Source organism: Mandrillus leucophaeus, unplaced genomic scaffold, assembly GCF_000951045.1.
Source record: "Mandrillus leucophaeus isolate KB7577 unplaced genomic scaffold, Mleu.le_1.0 Scaffold83, whole genome shotgun sequence".
Taxonomy (NCBI): Eukaryota; Metazoa; Chordata; class Mammalia; order Primates; family Cercopithecidae; genus Mandrillus; species Mandrillus leucophaeus.
This window is the reverse complement of record NW_012109030.1, coordinates 434,125-454,247: the sequence shown is the minus strand read 5'-3', so window position 1 is coordinate 454,247 and position 20,123 is coordinate 434,125. Positions and strand designations below refer to the sequence as shown.

Below are 20,123 nucleotides of genomic sequence, written 5' to 3'. Positions count from 1 at the left end.
ATACATATGTAACAAACCTGCACGTTGTGCACATGTACCCTAGAACTTAAAGTATAACAAAAACAAAAAATAAAAAACAAAAAACAAAAAACAAAAATGGAGCATTAAAAAAAAAAATACAGGCCAGATGTGGTGGCTCATGCCTATAATCCCAGCACTTTGGGAGGCCAAGGCAGACAGATCACCTGAGGTCGGGAGTTCAGGACCAGCCTGCCCAACATGGAGAAACCTCGTCTCTACTAAAAATAGAAAATCAGCCGGGTGTGGTGGCACATGCCTATAATCCCAGCTACTCGGGAGGCTGAGGCAGTAGAACTGCTTGAACCCAGGAGGCGGAGGTTGCGGTGAGCCGATATCACGGCATTGCACTCTAGCCTGGGCGACAAGAGCGAAACTCCATCTCAAAAAACAAAAACAAAAAAAAAAAATTGATACATATATACATACATATTGCTGTAGTGCTATGGCCAATGTACTTCTTCAACTAGGTCTAGATCTTATGCTACAGTTCTGTTTCCTCTGTCTAAATGTAGAAAGAAGAGGACAGGAGGTCACATAGGTTTTTCCTGGATGAATAAATGGATTTAATTTGCACAAACAAACCAAATTGTAAATTCTTCTCTAGTTTATGTAAAATGATTGTGCCCAAAAAACAATGTTTTATCTTGCTCAACACTTTAATTTGTGGCTTGACCAATCATTAAGCAAAATAAATACCAGGTCCAGCAAACAAAAACAGCCTGTCTCTATTTCAAATATTCCCTGTATTACAATCATTACCCACACTTAAATCACAATTAAAGATATCTGGAGGAGAGCAAGCAGAATAAATGAAGGAAAAACCCTAACCTCCAAAACAAGGATCATTCAACACTTAAACTTCATTACCACTGACTAGCTGGGTCATCTGGGCAAATCCCTTCACTTTCCTGGGTTCAGTTCTTTCCTGTATTAATTATTCTAGATAATACATCTGTATATCATTAGTATATCCTATGAGCCTTACTTATTTGCCTGCACCTTAGTTGTTAGAGCTTAGTTATTATTGCATTTCTAACTAGATCTCAGGTGATCTAGTTAGATCTAGTTAGATCTAGTTAGATCTCAGGTGGCACAACAATCTTTTGAAGACCATCACTCTGCAGAATATAAAAACGTTGATGAATGTCATCTAAGGGCGATTGAGTAGTAAAAGTTACCTCAATGTAATTCTGAGAACTGTCACTCTGGCATTGCAGCTCCACGTGGGTGAAGTTGATTTGTATTTGTTCTCCTTGAGGCTGCTTTATCATATAGACGCATTGCCTGGTGTGAGTGAAAGGCCCAGACAACTCAGGCAGGAAGAGTTCACCCTCTGGGTCCGTGTAGTTCCCACCACAATGCAGATCCGCTAAGAACAGGGAAGACACGAACAGGTCATGCCAATGGCATTGCTCTGGCTCGCAGGCATTGGATCTAGTTTCTAAAAATTTACACTCACACACACACACACACACACAAGCACATACCCGCTTTATTCACCCTCCATAGGCTTGTGCCTCTAATTTTAAGATTTTCAATTTGATGTGTTTGTGGGACATTCCTGCAGTGGCTTAAAGAAATAGATGCAGAGATGTGTCATCTAGCTTCCAATCTACTATTCTCTTCATAAATTGCTTTTTAAATACATTAGTGCTCTGTTTCATTCCAATAAGATTTGAGATGGTTATAAAAAATGTAACAAAATGAACTATATAACTGTATACATGAAGCAGATTAAAGAAAAAATGAATACACAATAGCAAGATGTAGCCAGGGGGAGTTGATTTGCACAGAAAACAATTGAAAGGGGAACAGGAGGTTGGCACCAGATTCTGCAGAAAGAAAAGGAAATGAAGAAAGGGGACAAGTAAAGATGTTCATTGTTACTCTTTCTGATATTGAAACTTAAAAGGTATTTTTTCTGTGAATGCTTATTAAGGGCACAATAATAGATGTCATAAACAAAATCCTCCACTTCCTTAAAAAAACCCAAATCATAGAGTATTTCCTATATTTTGTTGTTTTGTTTGTTTTAAGGTATCAAAGCAAGTGAGTTCCTAACAGCTAATAGTATTTGGCTGGAAGTGAAGCTCTAGAGTCTGGGACACTGTGATGCTGGAAGCCAGTCCCAGCCCCTGCGCAGCTGGACTCGATTCGAGGATAAAATCCAGAGAGACCGCACTGCTCACATGCACAAACCTCTCTCACAACTAAACATCAAACACCACGAGGGACTGGCGTCCTGAATTATTTAAGTTTGGGTGCCTCATACATCTTTATAGTGATGTGGATCCCATAATTTAGGGATCAAAGGATATTGCAGTATTAATAATAGAGCATTGGGAAGATAAAGAAAAAATCTGAAGCTGTGAGAGAAATATGTATAAAGAGATGTTCTTGGTCTAAGACAGTCAGTTATCCTCTGAATCACATTAAAATATAAAACAGATGTAAGCATAGCATTGGCCTTCAAGTCCCTCTTAAGCTCTCAACTGTAGGTTACTTACAAGGTGATGTTAAGTAGGTGATATGGAAGCCTTGGTCACTAATCTGGGAGTCCGAATGGAAGTGAACTCTGGCAAAGGGGCCGGTAGTCTGGAGCGGTGGGACAGAGAAAGTGGTGCAGAACCTCCCAAGAACGGGGTCCTGATACAAAGGACCATCTCGAATCTAAAACAAAAGGATGAATCATTAAGCTCAAAGTGGTCAGATTTTTAACAAACTAGGTCACTTTGGATATTAACTTTAGAAAATCTGTCATTTAAAAGTGATCGCTCAAGGAAGTTTACCCATCACATCCAAATCTAACTCATGGCTGAGGTTCAGCAAAGGGTGTCTCCTTCTCCCATCTCCCCAATGCCTTCTCTCTGTCTGAATCTTTTTTTTTCTTTTTCTTTTTTTTTTTTTTTTTTAAGATGGAATCTTGCTCTGTCACCAGGCTGGAGTGCAGTGGCGCGATCTCAGATGATTGCAACCACCACCTCCCAGGTTCAAGCAATTCTCCTGCCTCAGCCTCCCAAGTAGCTGGGACGACAGGTGCCTACCACTACGCCCAGCTAATTGCTGTATTTTTAGTAGAGACGAGGTTCCACCATGTTGGCCAGGATGGTCTCAATCTCTTGACCTCATGATCTGCCCGTCTTGGCCTCCCAAAGTGCTGGGACTACAGGCATGAGCCACCGCTCCTGGCCTGTGACTGGATTTCAATTCCAAGGCTGGACATATAGTTTGAATTTTTCTCATGATGTTACTAATCAAGTATCTTTCCCCTTTGATTGTTTTTCATTGTAAATTATTAGTGATCTAGAAGAAAATAAATATAAGCAAGGAAAACAGAAGAAGGAACACCATTGATGCCAACTGATTCATAACTAGGTTCAGGTTTCAGAAGGATCAGAGGTAGAGAGGAAGTGCCATCAGATTAGACACAATACAAAGACAGGTTAGTGAATCTAAAAATGCAACTTTGATAGTAAGTACTACAATGATAATGATGTGACCTTAGAAATCCTTTTTTAATTGTTGGTTTTTAATCTATTTTATAATCATGTCAATCTCTCTATAATTCTGTTGTAATTGCAAATTCTATACTATATAGACCACCGAGGAGTCAATGAACTAAAGAATATTTTAATATGGTCAATTTTGTCTATTCAAATTACTTTTCTTTTCTTTTTTTTTTTTTTGGACAGAGTCTCGCTCTGTTGCCCAGGCTGGAGTGCAGTGGCGTGGTCTGGTCGCGGCTCACTGCAAGCTCCGTCTCCCGGATTCACGCCATTATCCTGCCTCAGCCTCCCAAGTAGCTGGGACTGCAGGCACCTGCCACCGCGCCTGGCTAATTTTTTGTACTTTTAGTAGAGACGGGGTTTCACCGTGTTAGCCAGGATGGTCTCAATCTCCTGACCTGGTGAGCCGTCCGCCTCCGCCTCCCAAAGTGCTGGGATTACAGGCGTGAGCCACCGCGCCCAGCCGGCCTCAAATTACTTTTTTTACTGAGATCAAAGTTATATGGCAGCATTACTTTATTCTAATATTTAACTGGTTCTTTGAAATACTGTAGCTTAAAGAGAAATGAGAGACATTTCAATACTGTCAGAGTGGTTGACACTTTCTATCATATGGTCTCCAGAAATCAATGTGTAGGAATTTTTTAAAGCCTCTAATTTTAACTTGATGGAATTTATTGAAAATTAATTTCAAGATAACTCACTTTTCTGTCAACATTTAAATGACCATTTTGCAGAAATTTTCCAGAGAGAGACAGATCTTCCAGTCATTCCCAAAGGTTTCAAATCCATTATTGCTGAATTACTAATGACTTTTACTTGCGGGGCCCCTTTTTGACAGCCACATCCTTCTATCCTTTATGAATAATTCCATTGAACTCCATTCTTCTCTAATGGACTTGGAAATGCATATTGTCTTTTTAGCATTACTGCAAGTGGCTGAGATTTATGGTGATAAAAAATACAGGACAACCTAGGAACTCAATCTTCTCCATTATCTTTTCAGTCTACAAATGAAGAGCAACACTTTTTGATACACCTACGTACAAATGGCATTTGAGTATAGGAGTCTTTTCTCCTTCTCCATATTTTAATCTTTTTGGGTAGGCAGAATGAGCTTCGGCTGATACCTCTCCTCTCAGTAATAATGATTAATTTATTCCAGGAACCTAAACCAGTTCAACACAATCACTACTGTTTTTCTTTTTCTTTTTTTTTTTTTAAGTCAGAGCCTCACGCTGTCACCCAGGCTGGAGTGCAGTGGCATGATCTCAGCTCACTGCAACCTCTGCCTCCCGGGTCTAAATGATTCTCCTGCCTCAGACTCACGAGTAGCTGGGGTTACAGGCACCTACCACCTGGCCCAGGTAGTTTTTGTATTTTTAATAGAGATGGGTTTTCACTGCGTTGGCCAGGCTGTCTCCAACTCCCAACCTCAAGTGATCCACCCACCTCGGCCTCCCAAAGTACTGGGATTTCAGGCTTGAGCCACTGTGCTTGGCCTCTTCATGGAATACTACAGTTACATTGTAAAAGACTTTGCCAGTTTGCCACAGACAACTGAAGGTTTGAATCTGCACTGAAGGAGATAGCTATTACTGAGTGTTTATTTCATAAATTCTGCATTCTCATGGCAGGGGTGTGGGCTTCCAGGTAACACCATAGCAGGGCAAGGTAATCTGTTTCCCAGATTCAAATGGAACCCAGAAGAAGAAGCAACAAACAGGCACAATTAAAAATAGAGACTTTGCAAGACTTAGATATTGACTGACTATTGAGAAATACACCTAACTATTGCCAATATTTTGGGGTCATCCATGGGCATGGCTAGACCATAGTGCCCTGAGTCCTAATCATACTGTGATATGTTCTATCTAAATATAATTATTTACCTCAAGGTAATCTTTGTTGCAGTCGTCATGGTGCTCAAGGCTCAAGGTCCCAAAAGTGAATGTTACCAGGAGGTCAGGACTAGTTACAACAATCCAGACACAATCTCTTCCTGGGGGGTAGTTTCCAGGATACCCCGGAGACTTAATAGAACCATAAGGACCAGTCAGTATACCTCCACACTCTAAAATAAGAAGGAAAAATAATGTTACATTTGTATAGATGTTATAATTCATGGAGAATGATCAGAGCCCTTGGTGTAAGAAGCCAAACTTTGTTTAAATAACTATGAGTGGTTTTACACACCCTCATAAATTAAACAAGACTTATATTTTCCAGTTTTATAAAGTTATAAGTCTAGAAGTATCAACTGATAAATAAATGAATCACCCATGTGTCAAGCTCTGTGCTTGTGAGCCATCACATGCTGACACAATTTAAACAGGGTTGGACCATCTGAGGGATGAATACCAGGATTGTAGAGTCATCTTTTTCACTTTGAGGATATTAATTTCTGTATGTGAAATTGTAAAGAATTCCAGAACTTCTGCCAACCCCTATGTGTTTCAACAAATCAGATCACTTTGCATATTAAAATGGTTAAGTGCTACCTAAATTTCATTTGAGAAGGTTTCTTAATACTATCATATAGTTAAAACATTCAACTGTCTATAATGACCGAGCCAGTGTTCCAAGAATGGAGCAAGTGAGGGACTGAGCCAGGCTTTCTGATGCTGACCCCACTACCATCCTCATTATATCACACCAGCCTCCTAACATTGCTGATCAGTGACTGGAAGAACCTGTTCTTCATTAATACTCACATTTATTTAACAAAGAATTTATAGTGACTTAGATTTCTATGAGAAATGCTACTGTAAATGATAGAAACACTAAATAATAAAAAACTATCATGTACTAATACAGACATTAGAAATAAGTGCAATAAGGTGACATTTTAGATTAGCAAGATATGAAATTTACATAGCTATACAGGTTGTTCAAATAAAAATTTTGCTGTCAAAGTAAAAAATGAAAAAAATTAGTTCCATGAGTCTCATTGTTCCTACTGAGAAAACATCTCAGTTCCTCAGAAGATGCATTTCCCAATGTAATACTTTAAAAGTTACCAGTTTTAAATGCATAAAATACCATAAGCAAAGTAAAAGATTAATGACAAGAAAAAATGCAATATACAACAAAGAGTTATTATCCCAAAATATACAGAACTTCTAAAAATAATAGAGATACGAACAGAGTGCACTGAAAAAAGTTCAGGTGTCTCTTAAACATATGAAAGGATGTTCAACATCACTCATCACAAAGAAGGTGCAAATAAAAGCTTCACTGAGATGCCATTTCTTACCGCTCAGAATGTTAAAAATCCAGAGTTTTGAAAACAAATTATTGGAGAGGCTGTGGGGACATAGGCATGCTCACACATTGCTAGAGAATGCAAGATGGTACAATCACTGCATAAGAGAATATAGCAATAGCTAGCAAAAAAGTATGCATTTCACTTTTTTGTTTTTTTACCAAACAATACTACCTTTGGAAAGATAACCCAAAGGTACATTGGCAAAAATACAATATGACAAGTGAATAAGGTATTTTGTTGCAGTAACATCTGGAATTCCAAAAGATTGGAAACAAGGCTGGGCATGGTGTCTCATGCTTGTAGTCCCAGCATTTTGGGAGGCCGAGGCAGGAATATCATTTGAGCCCAGTTTAAGAACAGCCTGGGCAACATGGGGAGACCCCATCACTGCAAAAATTAAAAAAAAATTAAAATTAGCTGGGTATGGTGGTGTGTGTCTGTAGTCCCAGCTACTGGGGAGACTGAGGCAGGAGGATCACTTGAGCCTGGGAGGTTGAGGCTGCTGTGGGCCATGATCACACCCTGTCTCAAAAATAAAAAATAAAAGACTAAAAAGAAGATGACCAAAAGACTGGAAACAAGCCAAATGTCCATCAATAGAGTACTGATTGAACAGAAAATGAGACATCACATAACAGCATACTATGCTCTGATTATGGAGTAATCTCCAGGATATATGATGTGAAAAAAAGCAAACTATAGACCAGTGTGTATATTATGCTCCCTTTCATCTAAGACAGAGGAAAATACAATTATATGTGATCATTTGCTTATTTTTAAATAGAAGGATAAATCAAAAACTAATAAAAACTATTCTCTAAGGGGGAAGAAAGAACAGAGTGGAAGGGACAGGAAAAAAAGCTAGACTTCTCTCAATCTACCAGCCCACTGATTTGGCTTTGGAACTATAAATATATTTCACATAATTATAAAGCAAAATTCGAAGGAAATGAAAAAACTCTTTAAAATCACAAGCGAAGTGAAACTGATGAAATAATTGCATTGAGCTGACAATCATAGAGAGTGGAAATATTCCAGGGGACCTTAAACACTGTAATTTGACTATACTGCTCAAGCAAAACATATTTTAAATACACAAAAAAGAGCAAAGAAATCTTAAATGGTTTCCAGTTATCATACTACTAGTAATAACATTAGTACTGCTATTTTGAAAATGTATACAGTAGGACTAAGTACATAAATAACATGTTCATGTCATTGGGAACCAAGATTTTCACTGTATGAGAGAAGAGGTACAAATGTAAAGTAAAAAATAATAATAATAAATAAATATATATATATATGCAACTCTGTAATCTCAATAGTGTAAGATCACTATGAATATATAGTGTATTTTTTCTTTAAAAACAACAAAACAGTGTTTTCTAATTCTGTCCACCAAAAGGTCTAGGGACAATGACACACCCAGTAACAACAGCCATCTGTAGCACCCAGACTATGAGATCTAAATACCATTTCCCATGGAAAGAGTCACAGCTCTTTAGGGAAATCAGGGTTTTCAGTCCTGAGAGTAAATAATGTGCAGGAAGAGCCTAGAACATCTTTTTAGATCAGAAAGCAAAGAAGCTTTCAAAGGTAACTGGAGTTTGGTTAAAGAAGTTCAGAAACTAACTGGAAAACTTTCCAGAGTTTTGAAAACAAATTATTAACAAACATAACAAACATAATATGGAAAAATGGGACATTTTTAAATGCCTAGAATTGATTAAAGCACATCAAATATGATATAATATATAAATGTACAGATATCAAAAACAAAACAAAATAAAATGGAGTAAGTGACCATTTTGAAGAATGCTAAGGAACCAAGTTATTAATTTGAATACTTTTAAAAGAAAGAAAAAGAGAGAAAATCAAGCATTTATCCTACCTTTCCTACATGATCTCTGTATGAGAGCAACCAAATAGCTGATATGAGTAAGTTCGATTCTATTAAAGAACTTCAAATAATAAATAAATAAATAAGAAATAATAAAATCAAACTATGATCATGTTGTAGGTGGCAAAGAATAACTCATAAATATGAGGTTATTCTAACCTCATATTCATAAATATGAGGTTATTATTTAGGTTCATAAATAATGAACCTAAAGAATGCTAAAAGCGTTAGAGGAAGTGCAAAAGAGGCTTTTAATAGGAAGTTCAACCTGAGGAGATCAGAACACTCTGACCAATGATAACGTCATAATAGAGAAGCAGATTTCATATATCTCCTGAAAAGATTATTTTTTACCAAATAAACCCCCTAGATTTAACCAAACTTTTTGGTATAAGTATCAGTTTACAAACAACATGACAAATGGCATGTAGAATACAAACAGCAAAATCCAAGATGTGGGATGATCTACAGAACAAACAACCCATTTATTTCACAAACAAATTTGAACAATGGGCTGCTCTGCCTATGGAGTAGCCATTCTTTATTCCTTTACTTTCTTAATAAACTTGCTTTCACTTGATGGACTCACCCCAGATTCTTTCTTGTGCAAGGTCCAAGAACCCTCTCTTGGGGTCTAGAGCAGGACTCCTTTCTGATAACAACTTCCTGGCAAACTCCACAGGGACAATACTGAGGAAACCCCCAACCCACAGGAAACAGACTGCAGCACCAATTGGCCGACTGCAGATATCACCTTTTATCAGAGTTATGAGTGGGCCTCACCGTACAGACACTTTCTGAATAAGTTCCCCTCTACCCTGAATACAAGAGACCCTAATAGTTAGGCAGGAATACCATCACCCCTATTTATCCTGAAGGAGTTACAGCAAATAGACCGTCGTCCCTCTACAACCCTTAGGATTAAAGGTGCCCTTGTAAAAGGCAGTGGAGAAATAAACCACAGGCATTCAAACCAGAGCAACTCCATCTTGAACAGGGGCTGGATAAAATAAGGCTGAGACCTACTAGACTGCATTTCCAGGACTCTAAGGCATTCATAGTCACAGGATAAGATAGGAGGTCAGCACAAGATACAGGTCGCAAAGACCTTGCTGATAAAGCAGGATGCAGTAAAAGTCAGCCAAAAACCACCAAAACCAAGACGGTGAGGAAAACGACCTCTGGTCATCCTCGCTGCTCACTGTATGCTAATTACAGCGCATTAGCATGCTAAAAGACACTCCTACCAGTGCCATGACAGTTTACAAATGTCACGGCAACAGCAGGAAGTTACCCTCTATGGTCTAAAAAGGAGAGGAATCCTCAGTTCCAGAAATTGCCCACCTATTACCCAGAAAACTCATGAATAATTCACCCCTTGTTCAGCAAATAATCACAAAATAACTGTTAAGTATACTCAGTCAAGCAGTCTGTGCCACTGCTCTGCTTATGGAGTAGCCATTCTTTTATTTCCGTACTTCTTAATAAACTTGCTCTCACTTAAGAAAAAATGAACAACGATTAATGTTTGATAATAGTGAGGAATTACTGTTTTAGTTTTTATCATTTTCAGGCATTGAGAACAAACAGCAAAGGACTGTAATCTCTGAAAAGAGAAGTATATGAAGTATGTCCCATACACACTCAAGAATTCAAAGAAGTGAAGCCCAAGGAGACGGCAACACCCTTGCTACGGTAAACAAACAGCTCATGATTTAGGGCCACCAAAGCATCTGGGGTTTTGGAGCTGCATACTGTAAGGAAAGCAGCTGCATGGAAATGGCACCCCAAAAATGTACAGGCATTTCCTTAGGTCCTTAGCTCACTTGCAAGCTGCAAATGCACAGAGAAGACGGCAGGTCTAACAGAGAACAGTTTTGGGGGGAGGGAAGATCCTAAGAATTGAAGAGAGGCTGCATAATAAATACTGAAGGGATGTGTTACCTTATTCAGGCAGAAAGGAGATACTTTTGTGAAAACCCTGAGAACTGAATTAAAATGCCAGAACAGTATGCTACAGGAGTAAGATTCATGTTCTAGGAAATATGGCAATCCTCCAGGATTCACAAAAAATGTGAAATAGGTCCCCTGTAAATTCAAGCTTTGATTGAATGAAAGTGATCTGCTAGGAACATAAGTGCCTACTAGAACAAAACCCAACCCTTCTGAGAGGAAGATAATATAATCCAGAATCCCTGCAACATATCACGTACAATGTCCTGCTCACAATAAAAACTGACTAGGCCTGTGAGGAAGTAGTTAAAAAAAAAAAAATAACCAATAATAAATAAAACAGGCAATCTGAGCAAAGCCAGAAACATTCCAGATACTGAGGCTACCAAACAATGACTCCAAAATAACTATGATAAAACTTAGAGGAAAAGGTTGACAAAATAGATGAAGAACATTTCAACAGATAATTAAAATCTATATTTAAAGAATCAAATGGATATTCTAGAAATGAAAAATATAGCATCTGAAATCAAGAACTCTTTACATGGTGAGTGGGTTTTAATGGTGGATTGGACACAGCAGAAAACAGAATTACTGTACTTACAGACTTTCCAAAACAAAATAACCAAATACAATCAGAGCAAAAAAAGAAGGCAAGGATATAAAACCCTAAGAGCTATTAGAAACAGTCAAAACTTTTAGCACATGTGTAATTTGAATCTCAGAAGGAGAAGAAAGGGAAAAAAAGTGGCAATGCAATATTTGAAAAAATATTGGCTGAAAATTTTCAAAATTGTATAAAAGAAAGCAACCTATAGATTCAAAAGTCTCAGTGACTCTCAAGCAGTACAAACACAGAGAAAACCAGATCTAGATATGCCATAATCAAGTTGTGGAAAATTAAGTATAAACACACAAAAAAGCAGTGAGGGGGGAGGAAAAGACACATTATCTTCAGGAGAACAGCAAGAATTATTGCTGAGGTTCCTCTCCCCCTCAAAATTATGGAAGTCACAAGACACTGATGTGGCATTCTTAGAGAGCTAATAGGAAACGGTCAACCTAAAATTTTATGTGTAATAATATCCTTCAAAAATTAGGTGAAAAATGCATTCTTAAACAAAAGCTGAGTGAATCTGACTTCAGCAGACAGGCTCTGTGAGAAATATTAAAATATGTTCTTCAGGCTGAAGAAAAATGATCCCATTAGAATGTAAAATTGTCTGTTTGCAAATGGCATGATCTTTCATACATAGAAAACCCTAAAGACTCCACCAAAATACTTTTAGAACTAATAGATGAACTAATTCAGTAAAGTTACAGGATATAAAATCAACATATAAAATTAGTTGCATTTCTATACATTAACAACTAACTATACAAAAAGGAAATTAAGAAGAAAATCCCATTTACAATAGTGACAAAAAGTTAAATACGTAGGAATGAATTTAACCAAGAAAGTGAAATATCTGCATTTTGAAAACTATACCACATTAATGAAAAAAAGAAAATATTTGGTGTTCACAAATTGAAAGAATACTGTTAAAATGTCCATACTATGCAAAGCAGTCTACAGATTCAATGCCATCTCTAACAGAATCCCAATGGTATTTTTCACAAAATAGAAAAATAATCCTATAATTCATATGAAACCACAAAAGACTTCAAATAGCTAAAGCAATCTTGAGCAAAAAGAACAAACCTGGAGGCATCCTAATTTTAAAATATATTTAAAATAAAAATACACTACCTGATTTAAAAATATATTACAAAACTGTAGTAATCAAAACAGTATGGTATTGGCATTAAAGACAGATATCTAGACCTATGGAACGGAATAGAGAGCCCAGAAATAAATCCATACATTATGCCGAATTGATATTTGACAAACATGGCAAGAACACACAACATGTAAGGGATAGTCTATAACTGGTGCTGAAAAAACTGGATATCCATTTGCAGAAAAATGAAAATGAACCCTTATCCCACACCACATACAAAGTCAACTCAAAATTAAAGACTTAAACATAAGGCCTGAAACTGAAGAACTAATCCAGGAAAACATACAAGAAAAGCCCTATGACATTAGTCTGAGTAGTGATTTTTTTGGATATGACCACAAAAGCACAACCAAAATACATAAAAAACTCAACTCAATATCTACAAAACAAATTAACCCAATCTTAAAAATGGGCAAAGGATCCAAATAGACATTTCTCAATAGAAAACATACAAATGGCCAACAAATACATGAGAAAATGCTCAACATACTAATCATCCAGGAAATGCAAATCAAAACCACAATAAGATGCCACCTCATACTTGTTAGAATGGCCATTATCGAGAAGGTAAAAGATAACAAGTATCAACGAGATGTGGAGAAAAGGGAACCCTGATTGAAAGTATATTGGTACAGCCATATTTAAAACAATGTGGAGGTTCCTCAAAAAGTTAAAAACAGAGCTACCATATGATTCAGCAATCTCACTTCTGGTTATATATCCACAGAAAATTAAATAAATATCTGGAAGAGCTATCTGCACTTCCATGTTCATTGCAGCATTATTCACAATACATTCACAATAACCAAGATATGGAATAAATCTAAGTGCTCATCAACAGGTAAATGGATAAAGAAAATGTGCAATATATAAATACACACACACACAGACACAGACATAAATGGGATATTATTTATCCTTAAAAAGAAAAGGAAATTCTGTCATTTGTGACAACATGGATGAAACAGGGAGACATGCTAAGTGAAATAAGCCAGACATAGAAGGACAAATACTGCATGCTCTCGCTTATATATGAAATCTAAAAAAAGTTAAACTCATAGAAGCAGAAAGTAGAATGGTGGTGGCCAGGAGCTGAGAAGTGGGGGCAATAGGGAAATGTTGGTCAAAGGGTAAAACATTTATGTTCTCTTGAATGAATAGGTTCTAATGTACAGCATGGTGACTATCATTAACAATATTGTACTATATACTTGAAAACTGCTGAGAGTAGATCTTCAACATTTTCACCATATTGACTAAAATGGTAACTATGTATGATATATATGTTAGTTTGATTGTGGTAATCATTTCACAAGGTATACATATATCAAAATATTACATTGTATATCTTAAATATATATAACTTTTATTTGTCAATTAGGCTCCAGGAAAGCTGGAAAAGCATAAATGCTTGAAATATTGGGAAAAGAAGATAAAAATAATATAAGAAAATACATAAAGCAAAAGTTTCAGAACAAAAAGGTGGCAAATCTATAATCATAGTTTGAGATTTTACTATAACTTTCTCACTAAGTAACAAAGCAAATATTTTTTAAAATCAGTAAAGAAATTTAATATTTGAAAAACACTGTTTACCAACTTGACTAAGTTAACATAGGTAGAAGACTACATCTAACCATCGCCGAATATACATTCTTTCCTGTCCATACAATAAATGCACCAAAATAGACTTTAGTCTATAAAGTAAATCTCAACAAATTTCAAAATATTGAAATAATATACTGCATGATTAGTGATCACATCAGTAAATAAACAGTATAATTTTAATAAAACCTATGGTCACAGAGAATTCAAAATAAAAATGAGAAAATACTTTCAGCTGAATGCTAATGAAAACATACATATTAAAACCTGTGGGATGCAAATAAAAGTTCTCCAAGGAAAATGCATTAGCTTTAGTGCATACATTAGAAATTTTTAAAAGTTCAAATTCATTTCTCAATGCTTCCAAGTCAAGAAGCTAGGAAAAAATTTGAAAGTAACTAACAGTAAGTTAAGTGCAAAATAACACAAGGGAAGAAAATGATAAAACCATGAGGAAAATCAATGAAATAAAAATCAACAGAAAACATTAACAGAGCTAATAGTTGGAATTTTGAAAAGATTAGGAGAATTAACAAACCCTTAGTGAGACTTATCAAGGTAAAAAAGATAACATAAATTATCAATATCAGGAATGAAAACAGAGGACATCACTACAGAGCCCACGAACACTAAAACATAGTACGAAAATATTCTGACAGTATAGATGAGTTTCTTGAGAAAACAATTACCAAAACTGAAAAAAGAAGAAATGTAAAGTCTGACTAGATCTATATTAAATATATTGAATCATAATTTAAAGCCTTCTCACAAGGAAGCCTGCAGGCTCAATTAACTTTATGGTAAATTATTTCAAACATTTAAGGAAGAAATACTGCCAATCTTACACAAATTCTTCCAGAGAATATAAAAAGAGAGGACACTTTTCTATTAATTTTAAAAGACTGATATTACCTGTAACTTGACAAAATTACAAAAGAATATCTCCTAAATATAGATATAAAAATTCTAAAACTATATATTAGCAAATAAAATCTAGCAATGTATAAAAAGCATAACTTGCCATGAACAAATGGAAAATATTTGATGAATGCAAAGTTGATTTGCCATTCAAAATCAATCAATTTAACTCACTACATTCGCGGAATACAGCACAAAAAACATGATCACCTCAATAGAGTCAGAAAATGTATTTTATATGTTTCAACATTCATTCATGATTTTTTAAAATTCTTGGCAACTAGGAACAAAAGGTGTGTGTTTCTTAATTGTTTATAAATTCTGACACCTCTCCCATTTAGAAGTGGGCCTATGTCCCCTCCCCTTGAATTTGCGTCACATTGTGACTAATATAACCCATTGAGTATGGCAGAAATAACACAATGACAGGCTGAAAAAATCCCATTCAGCATCTGTCTGGTTCTGTTGTAATGCTTGCTCTGAGAGAAGCCAATTGCCACAAAAAATGTTTCACTATTCTAAGACCACCTTTTTAGAGTAGCCATATGTAGACATTCATGTCCATAGCCTAGCTGAACTCTCATTGAAAGCCAGCATCAATTGGTAGCCATTGGAGTAGGCCATCTTGGATATTCAGCCCAGTCCAGCCTTTAGACAGCTGCAGTCCCAGCTGACACTTGCTTATAACTGCTGAATAGATTTCAAGTAGCAACTGTCGTGTTGGGTTCTTTCCATATTCCGGGTCCACAAAATCAGAAACAAAGTCAAATGATTAATGTTCTACAACACTGAATTTGTGGGAAATTTGTTACACAGCAATAGTAGTTGACACAGGAAAGAACACCCTTCATCTGATAAAAGTTATCTACAAAAACTTACGGCTAACATCATATTCAACAGTGAAATATTGAGCATTTCCCCGTGCCGCTGGAGTAAAGGCAAGGATTTCCTTTTGAACACTTTTATTCTGTGTGGTATTCAAGGTCCTAACCAGGGCAATAAGTCAAGGAAAAGACATAATAGTTACAAAGACTGGAAAGGAAGAGGAAAAATATCCTTCATTCACAGATGATGTAATTATGTATGTTAAAAAATCCAAAAGAATCTACAAAAAATAATTAGAATTGATGAATGAATTTAACAATGCATATGGAATCAAAATCAAATATTTAAAAAATACATATTTTTACATAACAAGTGAAAAATTAAACTTTAAAAAATTAATATTTCACTAGGCCAGGCACGGTGGCTCATGCCTGTAATCTCAGCACTTTGAGATGAGTGGATCACGAGGTCAGGAGATCAAGACCATCCTGGCTAACATGGTGAAACCCTGTCTCTACTAAAAAATGCAAAAAATTAGCCGGGCATGGCAGCGGGCGCCGGTAGTCCCAGCTACTCGGGAGGCTGAAGCAAGAGAATGGCATGAACCCAGAAGGCGGAGCTTGCAGTGAGCTGAGATCACGCCACTGCACTCCAGCCTGGGCAACAGAGCCAAAAAAAAAAAAAAAAAGAAAGAAAGAAAATTAATGTTTCACTAAGCATAATACATCAAATATCTATAAATAAATCTAACAAAAGATATGGAATACTTACACACTGAAAGTTATTAAACATTGCCAGGATAAATTAAAAGAGAACTGAATTTAAAAATAGTTTATTTTCATGCATTGGCAGGCTCAATATTTTTAAGAGGTCATTTCTTCGAAAGTTAATTATAGATTCAATGCAATTCCCATAAAATTCTTTGGGAAAACTGACAAGTTGATTCAAAAACTTATATGGAAATGCACAATATCCAAAATCTTTGAAAAGAGCAAAGTTGAAATTACACTCTCAGATTTCAAGCTTCAGAAGTTAAGTCTAGGCAGCATCAGGATAGATAAAAACACCGATTAAAAAGATGGGAAAATGCTGAAATTGATCCACAGATGTATTGATGAATGAATTGTGGGCTTGGTATACTGATCTCTTTACTTTTTATTTGTTTAAAACTTTCATAGTAAAAACTTGAAAGAAAATAGAATAATTAAAACAAAATAATAACAAAGAGAAAAAACGACTGAGTGGTCATTAAGATGAAGGAATACTACATGAAGGGGTGGACAATGTCCTCAATATTTCTGCAGTAAACTACTAGTAGAGCTTATAAAAAAGGCTGTTCAGTAATTTGACAAGGGACCAACTAAGACTCATGTTTAATCCCTTCTATTTCATGCTAATTTTGTTGTCTTTAGACACAAAATATATTCTAATTCATTCTAGATTGATTTGATTTTAAAGTAATTATGATTGGACACAGTGGCCCATGCTCGCAATCCCAGCACTTTGGGAGGCTGAATTAGATGGATCGCTTGAGTCCAGGAGTTTGAGACCAGCCTGCACAACATAGAGAAACCCCGTCTCTACAAAAAACACACAAAACATTAGCCTGGCATGGTGGTGCACACCTGTAGTCCCAGCTACTCAGGAGGCTGAGGTGGGAGGATCACTTGAGCAGAGGAGGTCAAGGTTGCAGTGAGCCGTGATCAGGCGACTGCACTTCAGCCTGGGCAACAGAGTGAGACCTTGTCTCAAAATAAATAAATGAATAAAATAAAATAATTATAAAATATTATATATCTTCAGATCCCAAAACATCTCATGTATCCAAAAGTCTAACACTGATTAAGAAAACTGAATAACCTCAAAATTTTGCTTCTTTTTTTCTCCAGGTTCATACATACCTGGTTGCTGTGTTTCCCATCTTACTGTAAAGCCTCCCTCATTTCTTAAATGTTCAGAATAGAGATGAAAATAGAGAGCATTGTCACTGCTGAGGAGCTCATCAGGGAGGCTGGAGCCACAAAACCTTCCAAGTTGTAAAGCGGCAGAGGAATCTCCATCATAAACCTGAAGAAACTCGTGTGGACAATTTTCCATGGATTCTAATCGGAAAAAAGTGAAAGTGATACGCAGGACCTAAAAATACAAAGGCCACATATATTATCTTTTACTTCCTTGTGAATTTTAAAGTATTTCTCCCGCTTCCTAGGCAGCATTCATACTGAGGCACTTTCAAGAGCTAGATCTATCATTTCCTAGTTATCCACCAGTACAGATGTCAATCTACATATTAAATGACTTGTGCTAAATATCATTAAAAACAAACTTCAACTAATATCGAAATATATCAAAAAATCTTGATGTTATTAACATAGATTTACCCTGATTTCATTACACTTGTCAAGTCCACCAGACCAAGGTATTTCAAATGTATAACGGACATTGTTTTTAAAGCAGTAAAATAAATTGGAGATTTGAAAATCTACCTGAATTAAGTTTAACTGGCTAATATTACCATTCACAAGAATGTACACCCTGACTCCCTGAATAACCTGTGGCCCGTAACAAACACACAGATGTTCATCACTGCCCGCCAGGGATGTTGATTCCAGAGGGGCTAAGATTCTGATGCCAGCCCAGACCGACACGCTCAGGTGTAGGCGGAGTAGGCAGGATGTAGACATGCAAGGCCTGGAAGGCTTCAGGGACTGGATATAATTAAAAGATGAGTAATACCAGGAGTAGAGAATGAGAAGAAGGTAATAGGAAAAATATTGAGCATACAAGTAGAAGAGAATAAACACAAAAATGTGTCCGAATGGATTAGAATACAGACTTCAAATACAGTAATATAACTTATAATGTACTGACAACCTCATTTGAGATAAACAATCAAAAGAAGGCTGTCAGATTTAATTTTCATCTGAACCTAAAATCACAACAGTATTCAGTTAATGAAAAAGAATATCAGGAATTTTTGAAATTCTGTGGTAGGGTATTTTAAGATCAGTTACCTACTACTACATGACTTTCTCTCTTAAAACAGTTTAAACAAAACTCAAATGTTTGTTAATTGAACTATCCCGATTTGTATATATTTTCTACCATATTATGTCCATTATAAGTGAGAAGATTAAAAATCACAATAATCAAGAAAAAAACAAGATGAATTTTCTTACAAATTGGTAACAAAAGTATTACAAGTTTCTCACCTAGGAATATTTTTTTCAAAAGAATGTTTTCAATGCCAGGAAATAGAATTCATGAAAACTAAATGGAAGGAAGGAAATTCACATAGCATACCCACTGGGAAATTTATTTTGAAGTTTATTTTAGTGTGAGGTTACCAGGTCCCAAATAGTCCTCCCTCCTCAAGGGAAAAAAATGTTTTTTGACCCTTGTACAATGCCCTCTGTAATAGTTTGCTGGAAAAAGTTAATAGGATTTCAAGGGAAAATTTTATCTATTCAGACATACCACTTCATTTTTATGAGTCCAGGAGGTGGTTGAGAAACAATATTTAGAACTGCCTGGGTAATTAATGTTGGGTATAAAAGCACTAAAAACCTTGGACTTGGGTCTTAATTTGAAAAGCGTTCATGCAGCGGCTCAGAGTGACAGGCTTTGGGGAGATGACTGGCCTGTGTCTGAGTCACTGCATGCCACTTTCGAACCACATGCACCTGGACACACTTCTCAGTGGCACTAGGCTCTGTTTCCTCATGTGCAAAATGAAGATAATAATTTCTATCTTTCAGGGTTATGAAAGTTAAAAATGGAATGCTGTAATGAAGCACTTAGCATAGAACATGGCAGAGCGAAGACATTTGATAAGAAAACTATCTTAATATCAGTGGCTATTTTTGCATAATATTCAACATAATACTGAGTGACCATCTTCTAAAATACTGTCTCAGTAACATGATTTTACAAATTAACTAGTGGCTTGCAGTCAGTCAACCAGTGTAGAGAATCATTCATACCGGAGAAAGCATGGACTTTGGAACCAGATAAACTTGACTTTGAAATTCAACTATTCCAATTACAAGCTAAGAAGTGTTAACAAAAAATGGTTAGCTTCACCTACTTTTCATTATTTCATCTATAAAAGGAGGATTTATTTATTTATTTATTTATGAGACCGAGTCTTGCTCTGTTGCCCAGGCTGGAGTGCAGTGGCACAATCTCGACTCACTGAAACCTCTGCCTCCTGAGGTCAAACGATTCTCCTGCCTCAGCCTCCCAAGTAGCTGAGATTAAAGGCACCCATCACCGCACCTGGCTAATTTTTGTCATTTTAGTAGAGCCAGAGTTTCACCATGTTGGCCAGGCTGGTCTTGAATTCC

At 36.3% G+C, this 20,123-nt stretch overlaps 1 protein-coding gene across 1 annotated transcript in view; it reads right to left on the bottom strand.

The window, feature by feature from the left end:
- The window catches only part of CUBN (cubilin (intrinsic factor-cobalamin receptor)), a 347,579-nt gene that overhangs the window by 292,339 nt on the left and 35,117 nt on the right, over positions 1-20,123 (bottom strand). Inside the window, exons 14-17 of the mRNA XM_011968102.1 lie at positions 17,679-17,913; positions 5,420-5,601; positions 2,529-2,691; positions 1,200-1,390 (exon numbers count right to left, since the gene is read on the bottom strand). Of these exons, the coding sequence (XP_011823492.1) occupies positions 1,200-1,390; positions 2,529-2,691; positions 5,420-5,601; positions 17,679-17,913 (771 nt within the window). The remainder of the gene's footprint in view (positions 1-1,199; positions 1,391-2,528; positions 2,692-5,419; positions 5,602-17,678; positions 17,914-20,123) is intronic.